Raw genomic sequence first — 21540 nt, 5'->3', positions numbered from 1 at the left:
AAAACACGTAAATTTGGACTTGTAAAGGTTTAGTTGCGAGTGTGCGATTTATGGTGGCAGATTAAATTGAATTTTTTTTTAAATAGGCTTTGAGTTTAAATCGTAGATTACCACTTTCGATATTAGCGGAAGCATATGAGCTCACATAATATTATTATAGTGGAAATTGTTTTGTCAAACTTTTTTTCTTATTTCTACAATGTGAAACACAAACCTCCTGCCACCTGTTTTCTTCATACAAATATTAGTTTTAATAATTTCATAGTATTTAAAGACGTCGCTCTTTTCTCAAATTGAAATTTCTTTACTTACAGATGTTATAATTTAAATAGTTGAGTCTTCGCCATCAGTATCCATGCTCTGTAACTGGATTTCCTTATCAAGTGTGGTATAACAGGGTACGGATCTCAAGTGTGGAAAAATATGGGATAAATTTGAACATGTGTCAAAGAACATGTTATTTTTCAATTGTTACATATGTGTCATAATATGCATTAAAGTTTGTCACGTACCCATATCACCCATTCAATATATTATGAGTCGATGCGCTCTGTGTCCATTGGTTCTATGGCCTAAACTATTAAAGCCACCCTACTTCAAAACTGTTACTATCGGTAGAGTAAGTCGGTTCCGATTACTGCCATACCTGCTCTGAACTCAAACACAATATGTTGATATAGAAAATGTAAATTTGATCCAGCTGCAGGTTTTAAACCCATGACCAATGAGTTTACAGGCGTCATTCTGTCCAGTACCTACTTCACTCTAAAGTACTGAATTTGAATACTGAACTTTGAGTATAAATTTCTTAAAAACACTAACCTGTATATTTGAGATATACACAATTATTTATTATGTGTGTTTTAATATTCCAGTGTTATTTGCACAAACGTGCCTGCACTCTGCGTCCGAGAATGGCTGGTCCAACGGCACAAATGGCAGTAGTCATCTGGGGCATTGTCTGTTCGTTCACACGCATCACGGACCACAGACATCACTGGTGGGACGTGCTCGGTGGGGGAATTTTGGGAGCAGTATTCTCAATCTATTCGGTATGTATAGCTTTATATTTGTTGCTGACAGATTGATACCAGAGCAGTATTCTTACCACTGTCAGTGATCGTTTATTCGCTTGTCAATAATGTCAGTACTTATTTAAATTACCAATTCCACGAATTTCGAGCACAAAACCTATTTTGAATAATCAATTTTATACAAAAAAAAACTGGTTTAATCGCTATGACATTCGATCACTCAAAATTTTTACTTTGAGGGGTACAAAGTCAAGTAATATTGATCTAGCACAATGCAAAATATTGTTTATGTACTTAACATTGTTTGACGTTCATTCCTTGACATATAAGGTTTAGTACTTACTTCTTTGTAATCTTTCATCTCTTCTGTTGACTTTTCATTGTTATGTTGGTTATGGTATGGATTTTGGATGATGATATTACTATATAATATTATTCTGTTATTTATAATCCACTGTAAATTAACATAATAATCACATGATATTTTATAATTAAGAAGTTAGAATATTATAATATAGCAGATGTTATTTGTTTGGAGTGTAACAAAAGAGTGTCGATTAACATGTAAGAATAATTTTCAATAATAAACAAACGAAAATCTGTTGGGTGAATTCAAATTTGATAAAAAGTAAAACAAATGAATTCTATTTTCAATAAGGTGTGACTCACGCAAGACTGCCACTGACTTTTTTTTAGAGTAGACATAACAAGTTTTCTGTAAAGAGTTCAACTAAATTAGCAACAAGAAATAGGCTAAAATGTCATTGATAATTTAAAATCGGGGATCTCTATACCAACAGAAAAGTGAATTTAATATACTTTAGTTTGTAAATAAGCTGTAAATTTACCACATTGTAACTAAGGCATGAAGGATTGGGCTCGTAATATCATAGAACAGAGTTGAGTCTTAGCTGAATAAGTCGATGCAACAGAATATGCAAATACTGGCAGCAATATTATACAAATTTGCCCCGGCAACTTATATGCTTCAAATACATTATCATCACGTTATGTGCCTTTTCCGTCGATAAATTTTGTCTATGGTTTCGTCATTTCGCAGAATATTTTGAATCATCACTATTTCTATAAATTCAATGATAGAGAGTGCAAACTCTAATGTATTACTATTTTGAATTATTATCATTATTCATACTAATTTCAATTAATTTTAACAGTTTCTACCTGTACGTACGTTAAAATAACTTGCGATATTGCATCCATAGATAATATTTTGAACAGAAGCCAACCAGGCGACCATAGATAATAGACGTAAACAGCAGACATAGACAATAATTTAATAGAAAATCCACAGAGAATAGAACTAAAAACAAAGAACGCGAGTTGAAAATGTGTAGGCCTGCAGATAATAGAAAAAAACTATAACTGACCAGTGAGGTACAAGATGTAGCGCAATACGCTTGAGGTGACCTCATTGTTCTGGCGATTTCGGCAGATTTTGCTAACTGACAATGTTCGTTTAAAGGTCCAAAATGTGCTACGGGACGGAAGCATCAGTCTGATAACATTTTAAATACCAAGAAAACGAAATTACACATGTTACTTATAATGTGATGATAAAATATTTGAAGCAATAGCGTACAAGGAGATATGGTATTTGTGTGAGGTCAGTAGGTTGGGGACGCGCCTTGATGAAATAAATCTGTACCTAATCCCTATTTTTAATATGCAATTTTTCAAATTTCCTCTGTCCGACAGTGATCAACTTGGGTTTTTTCAATACACTGCAAACTTAATAAAAAAAAATAGTATACACTCAATATATCGTCACTGTTCTGGCAGAAGACACTAATTTGAAAAAATGACATATTGAGTTAGTTATACCAAAATGTTCCTTATTTTAAACTTTACCGTCTGGAAACCCACTTAATAAATAAACAGTCTTTATTTTAAAGTCATCCTTTTTACGATTACTTAATAAACTCACATGATAGACCATTTCAAACATTTTAACAACTTCAAAGTCAAATTATTCAAAACTAGTATTCTCCAGTTAGTGTGTTCTGCCAGAACAGAGACGATATTATATATATAATTTTTTATAGCCTTATCAGTGGTATAGTAATAAGTATGAGTCATACGAGGCACTCCATGTTTGCTCATGATTTGTAAATCATTGTTTCATTCTGCCAGAATGCGATATAACTGTCACATGATTTTTATCTTCGATGACTTCTCAATTTTGGCAAAAATATTGTAACATGTTTCCTATGTGACATAATTAGCAATCATGTTTTCAACAATGTTTTGTGTGTTTATCGATAATAAGATAATTACATACTATTATGGTGTAACTTGAATATCGAATCCTCATTATTATAATTTATACATATTACTCACATTCATATTTAATAAAGCTTATGTCAGAATTGAAGCAAAAACTTTACTTTGAAAAAATTACTTTGAAGGTTAGAATTAGGTTGAAGGTGAAATTAATAGATCATGCCATGTAGATTTTATGTTTACGTAAGAGATTTCGTTGAATTTTACATTGAGTCAACTATATTTTATTCCCTGAGTATGGGGATAAGAATCTTTGTTTTTTGTCAGTCATTTTGCATCTTACCAAGTCATAATGACGTCCTGATTCACCGAATATTGCTGTTGATAGTGTTTATTGGGTTTGTAGCATACTGAAATCAGAGGTGAGGCATAGATATGGCCGAGCAGATTGGGTACAACATAATAATTAATGTATATTTCCTCTTAATTTCCAGGTTATTTTGTGCAAAAACTTCACCAGGAGAAATCCAAGCCTCTCAAGAAGCGTGACATCGAATGGAGATAGCGGCCGATCCCTAGACAATCACAACTCGGTGAGAAGACTTATATCCACCTCCAGCGGGAAGCACGACGATATAGACGCGGGGCTGAAACCCGGGCCTTAGTATAATTATTGATTCCTATGATGGCTATTTTTAATTTAATGTGATTTAGTGATATGAAATAGCATATCTGTAATGCGGACTTCAAACGATGCATTAATTTATTTGAATGTTGATTGGTTAATGCTACTGATAGCAATACTCCCTCTAAGATATTCTTGTGTGTGTGCATACTCTTCCGGCACAAATGCTTCCAACATCGCACATATAAATTTTGTAGATAGTAGTATGCGATTACAGATTTTTGTCTAAACAATGACCGACATATTTTAATACGCCCATAAAATTTCGCACGTTTTTCACAGACTCATTTCTCACTAGACGAATGTCATCTCATTATATAACTTATTTTTATAACTTAGCTTTAACTTTATTAGTTTGAAGAGATATAAAAACACACCAGTGTAAGAATATTGTGCAATTTACATAAAAAATACTTATACAGTACTCTCTGAGTAATCCGCCACCCCAAAAACCAGACAAGTGTACAATTAGTGAAAGCGGCGGATTATAGTGCATACATACAAAATATGGTAAAAATTAAAACAGGTATTTTGTAAAAATATTTTTTTTGAGAAATTTGTACTAGCAAATTACGGTTTTATTTATAATCAAAATCAAGTATTTACTAAATTATACATATTTATAAACTAAGTTTATTAACTAAATATTAAACAGTAAATCACTTGACACAACCAGTTGTTCAGCGAGGCAGATATTCTTGAATGTCTTAGGATTCCTGGCTTTCCCTATGACCAAAAGTTTCAGTTTGTGTGTCCCGGTTGCATTGGAGCACGGCATAATTGCGATGCGATCCTTGGGCACTTTCCTCCCTGGTGCATTACTTTATTCGTGATGAACGTACGTTTTTCGAAGGAGAAGTTTCCAAAATAAACCCGTCTCATCTGTGTTGTATACTTGTACGCGGCGGACTACTGAATTTAACAGTCGAATATAGAGCTTGATTTTGTGCTTTTAATTAGTAAAAATAACGGCGGATTATATAGTAGTTGTCAGATAATCGAGCGGCGGATTACTGAGAGTGTACTGTATATTATATGGTTGTGAATATTTACACATAATATTTTTGTTATTAAAAATTTTCTGCGCAAATGCACACATTCAAAAGAAAAATTAGAGGGAATGCTGACTGGAAGCTGTGTCAATACTCAGAAGTATATTATCTTGGAGCTACGTATGTTTGATCCTTTATTACGATGCATTGTTTCTGGAACTGGCTTAATATTCCAGTTTGTCACCGAAAATGGGAAATATTTTAGGAAAGTTTTTTGGGAAAATCCCCTTTTCCCTCAGCCTTCAGACGGTATCGAAGGCGAGTACATAATGATACTAGTGAAAAGGAAATCCTTTATGTTTTAAATCAACCAAAAATAGAGACAATATTAATTTTTGATGCCTTTTACCAACTGGCGTAATAGACTATAAAATAAAATTATTAGCTAAAATCAATTGGGCTTCATATCTGTATAGAATCTCTTCCAATTTATTTATAGTTCCATAAGGGCACAAAGGTGATAGGATCACACGAAGGCTTAAGCTAAAATGATACTGTATGTAAAATTAATGAGAATGGAAATATTACATAAAACTTTTCTTTTAGTATTGTAGCATTGGTACATTGTGGTATTGTGGATTTACTACTTTTATATTACATAAATAATGATAAAACATAAGTCAATTGGATATCCGATATGACAATTGAATAGACGTGTCATTTCCGTGCGCTAAATGGATTTCAAAGGGGCTTTTAATTTTTATTTTCTACCAAAATGAGCGAATTGATTGATGTAATATAAAAAAATGTTACTTTAAAGCAGTGGTGCACAACCTATGTGAAAGAAAGGCCAATTTATCCATTTTATAATTTTTCACAGGCCACAGTGTGTAAAAGTGTCTAGTAAATAATTATATACTAGACGTGACATACATTTTATTATTTTAAATTTAATAGCTACATATCAGCTACTCCAATCACTCTCCACTCTGCATTACGTACATATGTATTTGCATGATAGAACTTAGTATACTTCAATGATAAATTTGGTGATTACATAAGTACTTGTTATTTTGGGCCGCAGCAAATGCCATTACGGGCTGTGGTTTGTATATCACTGCTTTAAAGTAACTACAACTTTTCTTATTAAAAAAATGTAAATATGTAGTATGTAATGTGTGCAAATGAAATTATAAAATGTATTTAAAACTCTATCTTTTTTTATATAGTGTGTGCAGGTGGAAATGAAAATTTTTGCACCATTTGAATGAAATTGTAGTTATTTCAAATAATATTATTACATTTTGAATTATGATTGCAGATGGTATTCATAAATTAATTCTTCCAAATATTTTACTTGATCTGTTAGTGCGTATCGTTGTCTGTTCCTTTAACTAACACATATGATATTTAAAAAGGGGTAGGTCACCTATAATTATATTATATTATTTAAATTGTCATTCCAATAAAATACATTAGCATTATTTCTATAGTAGTAGTAAACATTTCATTTTGCCATCAGTATGTTATATCAAGACATTATACATATTTTACAACATGAAAGCAAGTTCTTGAGATCACTTTTACTGCTCTGTAATAAATAAAATACCCACACAATAATTAGAGTCGCACTAAGCTTAAATATTTGCACAAGGTATTTGGTTATTCTTATAATGTGGAAGGATGTAGCATCTTTGGATGTGGTCTAGCTTTTTACTCATTTTATGTTATTACATATTATATTTTACTACCTATTTATCATTGGTAGATGGCAGACGTTAAATTAGTATATTTTTCTCACCATTGAGGAAGAACATTTTGCGCCTATGTATATAATTATTTTTATACAGTTGAAGGCAGAATCAAAATTATATGCTAGTACTGCGTAAATTATTATATTAATTATTTTTATAAATTAAATTATTTACTGTGGTACATGTTTTTCGTCATGTTTATCTATCATTCTAAAAACACATTTTAAGAATGAAGTAATCACCCCTGCGGGTCTATTCTTAACGGTTATCACTTCAGCATGTTTCCGTTATTTTCATTGGTGAAAATTAGCACGGAAGGCATTCTATAAACAAAACAGTTATCGGCCACTATCTCTAATTATTATATGGCAAAAATTTAAGTTGGTAGACATGTCGGTCAAATTCGGATATGTTCGTTATGCCAAACCCAAGCGGATAAAGCCGAACGAGCGCTATCTAGTTGGCAATGAACCGAACACAAAAATTTTATATTGACACGTCATCAACATAATCTCCAATTTTATTAGTCATGTCATTGCGATTGCAGCAAAACAATCAGATCTTGCGTCTCAATTCTCAATATGTAAAATTAACATACTCTCACTCTCAAAGTTATCACGGCCAAGCGAGAGGCTGTTTGAAGATATCACATTTTTTACATAATTAACCGCCAGAATACGTAAAGTGATAAATGTTATATATTTATCCAATTAGCTCTTTTTTTGATGTTAGAATAGGCCTGCTGACCCTATTACATGCAGGAGTGAAAACCTGAAAACCTGAAAACATGAATTTCACAAGCACATGCTATCGAAATTCAATTTGATTTGTGGGCTTAAAGAAGTTATTTTTTCAATTTATGAATATTTTCTAATGAATTTAAATTTTTCAATCAAAATTAAGTATACTCTCCATGGACACATGTATTTTTATATTATTATTATGTACAATGGAATTGCATAAATAGAGGAAGGACAGATTCTTCTGACACTAATTGCGGTCACAACAAAATCATTTTGGAACTGTCTTTGTGTCATTTAAAGTAAAGATTCTAACAACAAAATGATTCGCCTGCACCGCCAGAGAATCTGACACCTTCTACCTTTAATTAAATCAACTTTATTATTTTTTAGTGTATGTTTGTTGTCAACGTTTACTACAACGTCAAATCCATTATCAACGTTTTATAAAATTTACTTTTTCTTGATATTATTGTGCCCTTTTTACCGTCTATTTTTAAAAACCTAAATCTAATTATAGGTACAAAGTAATTTTTCCAAATTACTTCATTATACAATTATATTATGTTCTGTGAACATTTGTTTATTTTTTATTACAATTATATATTATATCTTACAAATTCAATCGAAATTATAATAAAAATTATATAAAAATATGTTTTTTCATTAAAAAATTACAATTTGTATAAATCTTTAAAAATGTTGTTATTACCTATGTATTGTATTTGAACATGAATTTTTTTTTATGGGATTGTGTTTCGAGCTTATAAACCATAGCAGTATTGTCTATAAAACATATTCTATATAATAAATATTATATTAATTATATTGTATGCAACTGTACATAAATGAGCTATAATGATTCGTAATAAAAAATATTTATTTATTACATCTTACTTTTTTATTTAAGTATGTTTTAAAAATATAATATTGTATTCTCATTTAGTAGCATTCCAGTCAAAGATTTTCCAATTTCCAACTTTGTTAATTAAAATTTAACTAAAACGTAGAAATTATCAACTTACCAACTTTTGGCAGCAACCAACCGGTTCTGTGCCAAAGCGAACATGTTCGCGGATATGGCCATACAAAAAACGCGATCTTATTCGTCTGTCTTTGAAGACAGAATGCCAGTCTCAGGCGTTTGTTTTGAATAATTTAAAATTCGGAAGAATACTGGTCCAATAATGGAGACATAAATCAGGTTATTTATTTCAATCTATTTATTTTTAACATATTGTGGACATAACAAATTATAAGTTTAAGATGTTCACAACATGCCATTTAGAAACAAAGAAATATAAAACAGTATTACATAAAAAAAGAGATAGATCAGTATAGAGATAGATAGTATGTTATTAAACAGTAGAAATGTGTAAATACAAAAAATATAAATTAGATAGGTACAAGAAAGTACACCGGATGAGTTAAGCAGACCCTATTTTAAGAATTTATAAAACAACGTCCACCTATATTCATCCTCACGTAGGTGGAATATATCGACACCCGAAGCAATTTCGTTGAACATAGTTATCGCCCTCCCAATTGGCATTACCATAAACATATTATCTCTCTTGCAATGACATTGAGCTACTTTAAAAGCTGCTTGTTGGCGAATTTACAATTTGCTTGTAAACTCGCCCAGTGTCATTATCGAACAAACTAACAAGCAGATTATAAACAATCTACCGAGAAAAGTTGAAAGCAGGTCAACTTTACTCGCTACATGTTGGCGTGTGGGCCCACTGCGTCTGCGAAGTAGAGCGATGGTAGCGACCTCCCGGTAAAAAAACCAACTACTCAATACGTCCTGTCAAATTAGTAATATTATTACCAAAAATGACAGTTTCAACTCGCTAGCTTATTGGCTTCTGAGCGAGTGGAAAGTTTTGTGTGTCATCATCACAATCGCACTAGCTGATTCACCCGCTTTTAAATTCGCCAACAAGCAGCATGTAAAGTAGCTCAATGTCATTGATGCATTATGTATAAATTTTTAGGTAATGAGTGTAAAGTACAGTGTATATACACGCTCAATTTCTATATTCACACGAAATTATTGTAGAGCGCACAATGACATTAATATGGACAAAGCATCTGGAAAAAAAAATGACACTCACTTTTTTGTCGGGTCTGCCGAATGGCATAATCTATTCTAACGCCATTACAATAAAGGTGATATTGCTATAAAGTCCCGATGCTTTTTGTTGGGTCTGCCGAATGGTTCGGTTCGAACGGGTTCGCTCAAACGAACATTGATACTAGAAACACTGTTCTAACGCCATTACAATAAAGGTGATATTGCTATAAATTCCCGATGCGTGATATCGCATAATGGATATTGCGAGACGTCTACCTATGCATGTGCAAATGTCGCTATGAGTGAATTCACTTGCTAGCTACTGTACTGAGTGCGTCGTCCATTAATAATGTCATTGAGAGCGCATAAACGCATTTGTGGCATACATCCGATTAAAAGTACCTACAATATCTATTATAATTTTTCAATAGTTTACCTCTGGGTATATTTTTATTATATTCAATAATAAACAAAACTTTATTTAGCTAGTGTTTTACCTATTCTACATAAAAATCATCAAAAAATTATTATGGGTAATAATTATACCTATAATGTGGCGCCATCTTTTGATTGAACAACATTTTTTTATTATGATTTTACAGTATTTCAAAAATAGAATGGAATATGGTCATAAATGCCATTATAATAATTTTCGTCTGACAGCTTTGATGATTTCTATACCTACTTGAATAAAATATATTAAATTAACACAGAATGGATCAATTTTCAGCCGATATCGTCGATGATGTATTAACCCAGGCACTTGTCACAGCTAATCTTCTGTGCAGCCTCAATATTAATTCTCTTTCAGGGAAAATCAAAAAGTATGAGATTTGTGAAATATACCAATTTGCAAAAAACTACATCGATAGTATAGTGAAAGAATCTATTGACTATGTAAACTTTGAAGAAGGAATATGCCGTGATTTTTCTGATAATAGTGATATGGAAATTGAAGACGTGCCGGATTATGTTGACAATATAATTTGTGAAGCCGACAAAAAAGTGTCATGTCTCAAAGATAATCCATATATCGGTATGACATTATGTTGTTAATACATATTTTATTGTATTTTATAAATATTGGCGTCCAGCAGGAGCATATTATTATGGTAAGATTTTTATCTGGATATAGAAATCTTTTTACAATAATTTTATTGTTTTTTTAGCCTTTAGCTTAAACTTAAACCAATGTTGTTAGTGAATATTATAACATCACGCAACATGTTATGGATCCAAATACACGTCATGGTATTAATTGAAATATCAATACAGTTTTTAAACGACTGGTTGTGAATTGACTAAAGATATGTTATTATTTAAGCTCATTTAATTCAAATGGTTTCTTTTCTGACCTTTACAAGTAAAAAATCGCATCGGGGTTATTATTTTTTTCAAATGTGATTTTTTCTAGTGGGTATATAATATCTGAGGTGTTTTCAAGTTATGTATGTTCATTATTGTTAATTTAAGCAATGGATAAAGTAGCTAAGTACACAATAATATAATATCTTATATACTTATATATTTTTTTTGACCATTTCTGATCCTAATAAGATCATATGGAGCTCCACAGAGTGGAGGTTTGTATTAACATAAATATAAATTTTAAATAAAAGAGAGTTTTGTTTTTGAGAAATGGATGTCAGCCACTTGCTCAGCCTATTAGGTACATACTCTGACTTTTTAAAGAGTTACTTTTGTTCATTTCAAAAATGGAGAGAAGCTCTTTTGATTCTTACCTACTCAATTGTCATGTCGAAGTTTTTCATTTAGAATAATTAAATGGTTAATTCTGGAATTTTCTCATTACCGACAATGCAGTATGATAATAAGCCTTTTTATCATATTGTGCTAAGCATTCTTATTTACTCTGGAAAATTGTTTACTTATCATAATGTTATTACCTACCTACAGTAAATCATTTTCTTCAAAGCCTCTCGTCGCCTAAAGTTATTCAGAGATATAATATCACGTCATAGCATATTATGATTCACTATAATACCATTAGTCAGTTTATTTACATACAAGAAACTGGGTAAATAGTAGTTACCTACTTACATTCACACGTTTTTTTAACCCAACATACATCAGACCCCGGCCTCTTCCAGTCGTCATTCTCAGAATGCAATAAGCAGCTTATTAACATGTCCGAAATGTACATTTCACGAGGGCGGTCTATTTTGAACGGCGACCAAAAGATTAGTCAATCTTTTAAAAAATTCAAAGTTAGTAACAGCCTCCCGTCGCAAAGATTCTCTCAGACCGACCAAGCCCAGTCGCACATTTAAAATCGTCTCGACTGGGTATGGTCATAAATCAAATCAGGCGAAATGTTGCAACCATTGATGTAGTTAAATACATCATCGGTTGCAACTTCTTCATCCTATACGAAGATCGCAGTGCAGTTCAATCAATTGGTATTGAGAGACTGCGTTGTCTGGGTCATGTGCACTGCATGAACGACATGAACCGGCAGAGTAATATCAAGCGGGACATGAGGCAGGCAAAAATTTCGCTGGTTAGATGAATCTACAACGATTTTATTTGGCGCAGATGACGTGATCGATTCGTCAGAAGATTTAAAAGGGGTCTCGGAACAGTTCAAACCAGTCATAAAGTATTACATTATATATAGAGAAATCTTTAAATGCGTATTTATCAGAAATTGAGTAGTTTTTTCACCGTGATCCTTAGATCATAATATGATATATATATAAAAACATCAAATAATGGGCTTATAACATAACCACTTAAAAATTATATGAACTTATGCTCAAATTCATAAACCACTCTAATTATTATATTATGTCATCGCAGTCATCTTCAATATATTTTTTTTAGTTACAGGATGTGACTCTAGGAGAAAGATTGATAATATGTTTACTAGTTACGTCGGTGGTTGGAATTTAGGGATGATATTTTTATCGTGGGAGGCGTCAAAATCAGTCCCCACTGTGAAGTACCAAACTGGAAAGCGACCACTATGAATAGGATAACCAGAAACCACCCTAGGTTGTCACGCTCTCGACGATGATGGGTTTTCATTCTATTCACCAAAGTAACATATGATTTGTTTTTCATTACAAGGGAGAGTCCGATCCCGAGGACTTCCCTCTTGTATGCGCGTCTGCCTCCATATCATAATGTGGTGCAGGTCATAATATTATGTGAGAGAATATAACAAGATAGAGGAAAGAATAATAAAACCATAATGCTTAACAGGTTCCTCAATCCGAGAAATACTTGCGTCAAAATTGCAATATGGCAAAGTTTTATTCAACGTGGAGAAAGGAACAAAACTTGTTGAAGAAATTACATCACAATGGATAATTAACGAAGAATGGAAGTATTTAATAGAATTCCATGGCATCACGCAAGATGACTGTTTCGTGTATTATAAATATGGAGTGAGGAAAAATATTATATGTTTGTAAATTAATAATCTGTTTGACTTTTATATTTTAGTCTATAGAGTTGGTGATTGATGGCTAAAAGTTGTATGTCATCATTTAAGGGTAGGTAACCATAATATTCTGCGGGTGCATTTGAACAGTGCAATTTATTACATTTTACTGATCGGTTGCTACATCTGTCCCGTGCAGCATCGCTTCGGGACAAAGAAGTGTGGCACTAAAATCTTTTCATTCTGACACATTTATAGCGTCATGGAAGGCGGCCGTACACAAACCGCGGCTGCATATTATACTTGGCGGGTGGAAATGGGGAAACTCAAATCATTGATAATTTTCATTTTAAAGTTTTGTAGTTAAAAAATAAACTTACAATTTAAAAAAAAAACTAAGTGCCTACAGGTATAAAATGTGCATTTTTGGAAAGGTGGTTTTTATTAGTATGTAACTACATTGGTTTTTATCATTAAAATGTAACCTAATAATTTCCTTAAAAGGCCACAAAACGATATAATTTGAAAAATTCATATATTTTAGACATTCTTTTCTTAAATTAAAAAGAAAACAAATTAATATCCTTCAATTTATATATTATATTTGTCATTGACATTATGAACACAATCCGTGATCGATTGGATATAAATTTAAAAAAATAAGTTAAATATATTATTTTTTTATAAAAGCAAATCGTCACTGTTCTGGCAGAAGACACTAATTCGAAAAAAATACATATTGAGTTAGTTATACCAAAATGTTCCTTATTTCAAACTTTACCGTCTGGAAACCTTCTTATAAATAAACAGTCTTTATTTTAAAGTCATCCTTTTTACGATTACTTAATAAACTCACATGATAGACCATTTCAAACATTTTAACAACTTCAAAGTCAAATTACTCAAAACTAGTTTTCTCCAGTTAGTGTGTTCTGCCAGAACAGAGACGAAATATTGTTTGATTAAAAAAACGGTAAATCTACTATTTTTTTAAAAATCATTTCTTTAGATTCTAAAGAAATTATCAAACTATATTTTATTGATAAAAATATTCAAAAAAACAATGTAGTAGGTACTTACTTAGTAATAAAAATCGAACTTCCAAAAAATGCACTTTTTCACGTTTTTCAGTTGCACATTGATTGCATATTATTTAAAATGAAAGTTATATGTAAACTGTATTAAATTGCAGTTTTTGTTGAAAACTTTAATCTTGCCGTTAAGGACAACTTAGTAGGTATGTACGAAGTAGGATAATGGAATGTGTAACATTTACTAAACCGTTGATAGCGTTTCATATACCGAATACTGGCAGTGATTATATACCATAATTATTTGTAATCTAATTCCAGGTGTTATTCAGCATCCCATGTCCTAGTTATCCTATTCCCCAAGCAACCGCAAGTGTTTACTTTACATTGTTTATCTTCAAAATTGGCAGCAGTGAATTTCCCGCAGAGGTAAATCAATATACAACAAACCTATTATTAATTATTATAACATAGAAAAAACTTGCACGAACATTATTGTTCAAAAGTTTTATTTTGTGGGATGGTTTCTTTCTGGACAGTATCATTTTACCACGTTTTTATTAGCTCGTATTCTTGTTTGTCCAAGATTTGTATTGGACGATTGAAGATTTTTAACAAACTTCCCGACTAGCTAGACATTTGAAACTTTTAGAATATATCACACGGCGACAATGCATTCTTTTAATACTTTTAGCCATCTTTAAGCAGAATTGAATTCATTTTCAGTTTATTCTGTTTTGTATGGAAAGTTATTGCGGAAAAAATCCGTAAAAAGTAAAACACTGCAATTATTGGTTGCTAAGGAGGTCCTATCAGTTATATTATTAATATATACGTGCGTATTCAGTTTTTCTATCAAGTACAAAAAAAAGTATTTATTAATACATAGAATTGTCAAGTTTATATGATTCAACAGAAAATTTTGCACGCAATATTTTGTTTGATCTAAGTATTTGTCCTTATGAAAATATTAACCAACATAATTTTATTACAGATCCGATATTGCATCGAAGGGTCACAACTTCAGCATTCTGCGACAGTCGATAATGATTATAATATGTTTAATGAGCATTGGTTGTATGGAGTGTTACATAATAAAATTAATTTATTTAAAAGAATTGGAGCAATGAACACCTTCTAGCTAGAGATTAAAAAAAACAATTTATCGTGTTTGCTATTTTTTATATAAATGTATTAACAATAATATCCTTTATTGAAACAGTTTTCTAAGATTATTTTTAGCATAATCCACAATAAGTACACATGGAAATGAAAAATTACGTTGCATTTCCTCAGTTTTCCATTTAATGGCCGTGTACATACATAGGAACCGTGCCCCGAAATAGTTTTGTGTTATATAGAGAGTGACGTATTGAGGAAAATAACGGAAACTCCCCGTTACCTAAATTCCGCACATGTGACCAGAGCCTTAAAAATCTAATGTAGATTACAAATTGTGTGCAAAAATATTGAAATTATTAAGTTACGAGTATATTTTAGTAATTATAGTAGTATTAAATATAGTAGGTACAATCATTAAAACAGTTGTTCCTAAACCTGCAATCTGTTACTACCGCTTCAGATACATAAATTTTACCGGCGTAACTTATGACATGGGCCATTTTTATTATTCTCAGCGACCAATTGAATATCAACCCTTCTTTTTGTCTCAATGACATCTTTACATTTACCATGCAATATCATTTTTTGTTGTACTAGTTACCAGATGACACCCACGGTGGCCGCGCGGCTTAATCGTTGGACTATCACGCCGTGGGTCTCGGGTTCGAATCCTGGGTCTGGCAAGTACACATATTGTTTTTCAATTTGTGTGTTAGTTGAGTCAGGGTATGGACCTAATAGGTTGAGCAAGTGGCTGACATCCATTTCTCGTAAAAAAAAAACAGTTAATACAAACCTCTACTCTATGGAGGCCCATATGATCCTATTAGGATCGGACATGGTCGAAAAGAAAAAATTTATCAGATTTTCAAAATTATAGTGCTTTTAATGTAAGACACCCAGTCTTAATTGGGCGTATCACAGGAACCTACGTTCGATGTGAAGCATATTTTGTATATGACTGAGAATGTTTCATAAGCAGTTATCCAAGACTGAGGTCACCATGAACTCAAATATGCTTTGATTGAATTTATATGATTTAAAGTTAAGAGTAGGTACCTACCCATGGGAGAGAGGAACACGTAGAGGTAAAATTAAAAATTGTAAATTTCCTCAATGCAAAAAAATATGCCTATAAGTATACATACACACTTACCATCATACGCAGTACCTACGTGCATTAAAATTATACAAATATAGTACCTACTAGCAACGCTGCGTTAATCAATGAGCAGGCCATGTGTTTCACTATCACCAAAATAAAAACAAATGAGTATCTGGGCTTGGAAAATCCACCAGGAAAATGCCGGAGGTCTGCAGTGGAAATGACGTGGCACGGTAAGTAGTAAGCGGACGGGGAGGAGAAGAGCTTTCTGAACTTCCCGAGGAGGTGTATCCGGCCTGCGCACGCTATAACCGTTATAGTACGGATATTTTGTTAAAAATAAACCTGCCCACCACATCACGTTGGTTTTTTTTGTTTAATATTCAATACAGTTACGTCCCTAGGCAAAGTGCCGCCCTTAAGCAGACGTAGAATGCTGTCCCCTTCAATCTTCAGTCTCAAATTATCTGCAAATTCGTTAGTAACCTACTTATCACCTATTTTATATTCTCTGTGATCTTAAACATATAATCTACTACTAATTAAAGCATTTCCACGAAGCCTACTCTAAAACACTGGTAGTTTTAGGTACGTGGACGTTTGTGGCGTTGACAGGTTTGGAGGCACCCTTGTGGAAATTTTGCTTATCTGATAAATCTACATTAAAATATGTATTACAGTGGGTATAACAATATAATAATAGTTATGTTGTCATAATTTTTTAAGCTTCGATTATTTTTATCGATTATTACCCCGCTTTCAGACGGGACACCGGTGTCGCGCTCGTATATAATAAGGAGGCTTTTGTATTCGAATAAAGGGGACTTTGTATTATGTTTATGAACGCCCAGAGCTAATAAGTCAACGCATAATTTCGCGATATAAATTAGAACATAAAACTGGCTGCGATCATAAAAACATGTGTATCGGCGGCTTGAGAATGTAGCGGCCGACAGAAAAGTGTACCATACACGCTTTGACTCATTAGCTCGGGGCGTTCATAAACATAATACAAATACCCTTTTGTTCGAGACCTCCTTATTATATACGAGCGCGACACCGGTATCCCGTCTGAAACCGGGGTTATCGTCTGCTTCATTGAAAACCGCCACTGCTCTCAAAAGTTGTAATATTTGCATTATTTCCCTCATTCGCCGCCCTTTATAATGTACCACCCCTGTGGAACGCATGCCCAGATTACCCGTACGATATGTCACTGATCCAATATCACTGTCGTCGATAGTGTCTTAAATATTACTCATCGATAAGAACGTATAAAACAACATTAATAATGCTTAAATGCATAAACAGGAAGGTCTATGTAACCACAAAATAATAATATATTTAGAATTAATAATTATAATATTGGATTATTGAGTCAGAATGAACTTTTATTCTGAATGCATCATATTAAGATAACATAACAACCGATTAGAATGTGGTGGACTTGGTGTGGGCCTACATGATTTTTTATACAATTTATGTCGGGAAGTGGAATTTTAATATTTTTCCATTATATATACCCCACGTCTGTTAATTTTAATATATATTAGATAAAATAATTAGGTACATACTCTCCGCAAATAATGTGTCACTAGTGGTTGATATATTATCAATATTATCATTAATTAACACTAATCATTGGTGGGGTGGGCCTTGCGCTTTTTACTAATTTATTTGTACACCAAGGGCTGACAGGGCTCTAGCCTGGGAGCTGGACTTAGGAAGAGCCCGGCGTGGCGGTTAAGTGAGATAAACACAGCATAATTTTTCTATAATAGTGAAAAAACTCGCCTGCGCCGCTATTGCACAAGTAGAATTTTATTTTATAATTATGTTTAGTGTGTTTCCTGACTAATAAAACTGACTATTTATCCAATATGGCGAAAGGTCGCATCACAATAAGGGTCCCGATCAATGCTTCATAATATTATTATGCCGAGTGCCGACAGTTCAAGTGGATTTATTCAAAAATACCAGAAATCGCTAAATATACACGGCATACACTATATTTTTACACGTAACCCTGGAGTTCTACAGAATATCATTTGGGGATTACTATTGTAGAACATTACACCGTCCTTAACCTTAGAGATACGTTGGGGTAGGCCCGCTTCAGGATATGGTGGATATGCCAGGATATTTTGTTAGCTGCGAGTATGATGGGTTTCTTCTTTAAAATCTGGGAGGCATCCATTGATATACTACTGGATGAATCATATGCTTCTTAAAATGACGCCCGATTTTCAGCGACTCGGCCAGTGTTAAAACTTACTGTTTTAATATCAGCGGACTTAACTCGATATATGCTCACTTAATATTTGTCTCGAAAACGACCTGGCAATAATTATGAGTAAGCCCGATCTAGCATGCATCTTACTCTAACTAATAGTCAGCACATGACGACTTGCTCTGTCCGCTCAGACATGAATTTTTGGTAGCTTGCAAGCTTTGGGTTGCAGACACCCTTAGGGTCACTATTCCATGAACGCAAATTTAGTTTTACAGCCAGAGTAATACGGGTGAAATTCGGGAATCCATGTTAACGGTCTTAAGGCATTATACCTACAAGGAAATATTATAAGACGATATTCGTAATATCTTCTTTTTTTCTTTTGTGGTACATTTTTAAAATGACACTTGTATAGGAACTCCTCATCTAGTAGTATATCAATGGAGGCATCACACTAGTCCATCCAGTGTTTCCGAAACTTATTTGTTTGGCGGATCCCTTGAGGTGTTTGAAGAAATCTCGGGGAAAATATAGATAGCATTCAAGGAATCTATAAATTGTGAATATCACGTGTCTAATAAAAATGTTCTCCTTGGTGAAATTTTGATTCTTATTCTTACAAATTAATAGTCTCCACAGTCCACAGTAATAAAATACTTTAAAATCATTTGTGAAACTAAGCGACAATCAAAATATTACCATTTATTATGACATATCATGCGAAGTAATTTTCCAACTTTCACCAACAAATACATTTAAAAATTACAAAATTAGATAGTTATATTAATACTTATTTGCTTCCTTATATAATAGCCTAATAGGTTTGGTTGCGTAATTTAAGAGAAATTCGACTACACGTAATATACGAAGGAAGGTACGCCATTTTATAGATACCCGAGATTTTACAAAATGTTGCTCCACGTTGGATTAATTTAGGTTAGTTTACTAATAACTATAATGCTGTTCCTGTTTTATATTCCCCCCCCCCCCCCGATTACCGTTGGAAAATCACCATTAAAGTTGTTTGATTAGATTTTTGGCAAAAAAAAACCTATAAAGTTCGCTATCAATGATATGCTGTGACTATATATTTTGATAGTTAGTATATAACTTTGTATTTAACACATGCAGATGAAACACGTGTTGTAATTTAAAAAAAAACTCATCAACAGACACTAAAATAATTCGGAAAATGAAATAGTTTTTAGCTCATTGAAACAAGGCGATTATAAATATTATAATATGTTGTTTCCATCAATGACACCCATTGTTAATGTATCATTATCTTCAGATTTGTGGGTTGGTTTTATTGCATTGATAATAAAGTTGTGACATTTTCGCAAAATCAGAAAGATGTGGAAAATGCCACAATATTGTAAAATGGTCAGTTGATTCTATATAAAGTTAAAAATAAATTCATGATAATATTTATAGCCACTGTAAATGTCGAAATATTTGTTTGACATTTCGTTAAATTAAACATGAATTATTTTAATGCTGAATATATAGATTACATAGATTTATTTCGTTAAAATAATTAAACTATTCCAAAAAAATCCCTGCGGTTGGTAAAATTAAAATAAATAATTACAAGATAAAAAGAACTTTTTATATACAACGTTGTTAAATTTTCTGTTGAATCATATAAACTTGACTTGACTAGCTTAAACGATCAAAAAAAATTGTATTTGATAGAAATAATACTGAAATGTCATTTTGACATTCATATTGATTTCCATAGTAACGCACGTACCTACGTTTCCATAGTATATTAATAATTTAGTTGCTAGGACCCCAGACCCCTTGCAACCAATAATAATGGATTGGATTACGGATTTCTTCCGAAATAACTTTTCATACAAAACAGAATTAACTGAAAATAAATTCAATTCTACTTAAATATGGCTAAAAGTATTAAAAAAATGCATTGGCATCTTGTTCTGATGTATTCTAAAAGTTTAAAATGTCTAGCTAGTCGGGAAGTTAGTTAAAAATTGATTGCAAGATTTGTACCGGACAAAGAACCACCGGACAAATAAGAAAACGAGCTAAGAAAAACTTTGTAAAATGAACGAGATGAAAGACGAATGCCACCTGCACTTTTGTTTTTTTTTTTACGAAAATGGCTGATGGAGATAAGTTGAGTATACATAATTGATGATCGCTTGCAAAAAAAACAAAAATAAAAAATCCACTTAATCAGTCAATTAACATTTTTGGTTTGTTGAATGTTGAATCTTCTTCCAGGTGAAGATTTCAATGGTTTCGCTATAAAAATCATTCACATCAAAATTCGTCCGCCTGCAACGTGTCGAATACGTCGATACGACGTCATTGTTATTAACAAAACACACGTTGCCAAATGGAGCTCAGCAGATTGGTCAAATGCGACTGTTTAGTTTGAAAAAAACATCTGCTATTGCAATCGACAAGTCGCATGGTTTTCGGGCTGCGAATCAAAGACGCCAGTATGCATACAAACACCTATGAATTGATCTTTCCTATACCGGCTCGCCGATCATCGCGTCCAAATATCTATACGTTTCGGTTACGTGCGACTGTCACTAGGTAGATCTGCGCGGTCTTCATATGCAACACTGGATCTACGTTATTGGGAGATTTGACTTATGTCTGTGCGACAGACGAGGCGAGTCAGTAACGTCCCGTGGGGGTAGGCAGATTGAGCGTCGCTTGGGGGCGGCAGTTACTCGAAGGGCGGCAAATCAAAGAAAATCATTTGGTATATTATACTTACTTATAGAAATAGCTAAAATTATTTTTTTACATGTTGTTCAATAATAGCATAGTACAAATGGTGTGAAAATAATAAATCTGTGTATAGTTAAAATTCACAAACCAAATGTGTCGGAAATATCTACCAAATAGAACCTCAAGACTTCTTTCTGGTGATTTGGATAAATGTCTAAGATAATTACCATATTTATTCGCTTTTTATATCTAAATTTAATTTTGTATATTTTGTAAGTAATGTATCCATACAGCACATTTCTTAGATATTGGAGTCTGAGATGATAAAAAATATTGTATAAAAATGGGGCGGCATTTTGGTGCTGCCTAGTGGCGATATTTTGTCTAGGAACGTCACTGAGGCGAGTT

At 32.7% G+C, this 21540-nt stretch overlaps 1 protein-coding gene across 6 annotated transcripts in view; it reads left to right on the top strand.

Annotated features, from left to right (window-relative positions):
* Nucleotides 1–6735, top strand: part of LOC147074534 (phospholipid phosphatase 2-like) — a 115751-nt gene extending 109016 nt beyond the window's left edge. For all 6 annotated transcript variants that reach the window (XM_085943788.1, XM_085943789.1, XM_085943791.1 and 3 more), the window contains 2 exons: nt 876–1052; nt 3770–6735. In XM_085943788.1, coding sequence (XP_085799914.1) covers nt 876–1052; nt 3770–3940 — 348 coding nt within the window. In that variant the 3' untranslated portion in view covers nt 3941–6735. The remainder of the gene's footprint in view (nt 1–875; nt 1053–3769) is intronic.
* The last annotated feature ends 14805 nt before the right edge of the window (nt 6736–21540 follow it).

The sequence above is a fragment of the Rhyacophila brunnea genome, unplaced genomic scaffold (assembly GCF_057557595.1).
Source record: "Rhyacophila brunnea isolate RB1 unplaced genomic scaffold, BYU_Rbru_1.0 scaffold_16, whole genome shotgun sequence".
Lineage (NCBI taxonomy): Eukaryota > Metazoa > Arthropoda > Insecta > Trichoptera > Rhyacophilidae > Rhyacophila > Rhyacophila brunnea.
Note: the sequence above shows the minus strand (reverse complement) of the source record. Positions and strands in the feature narration are given on the sequence as shown.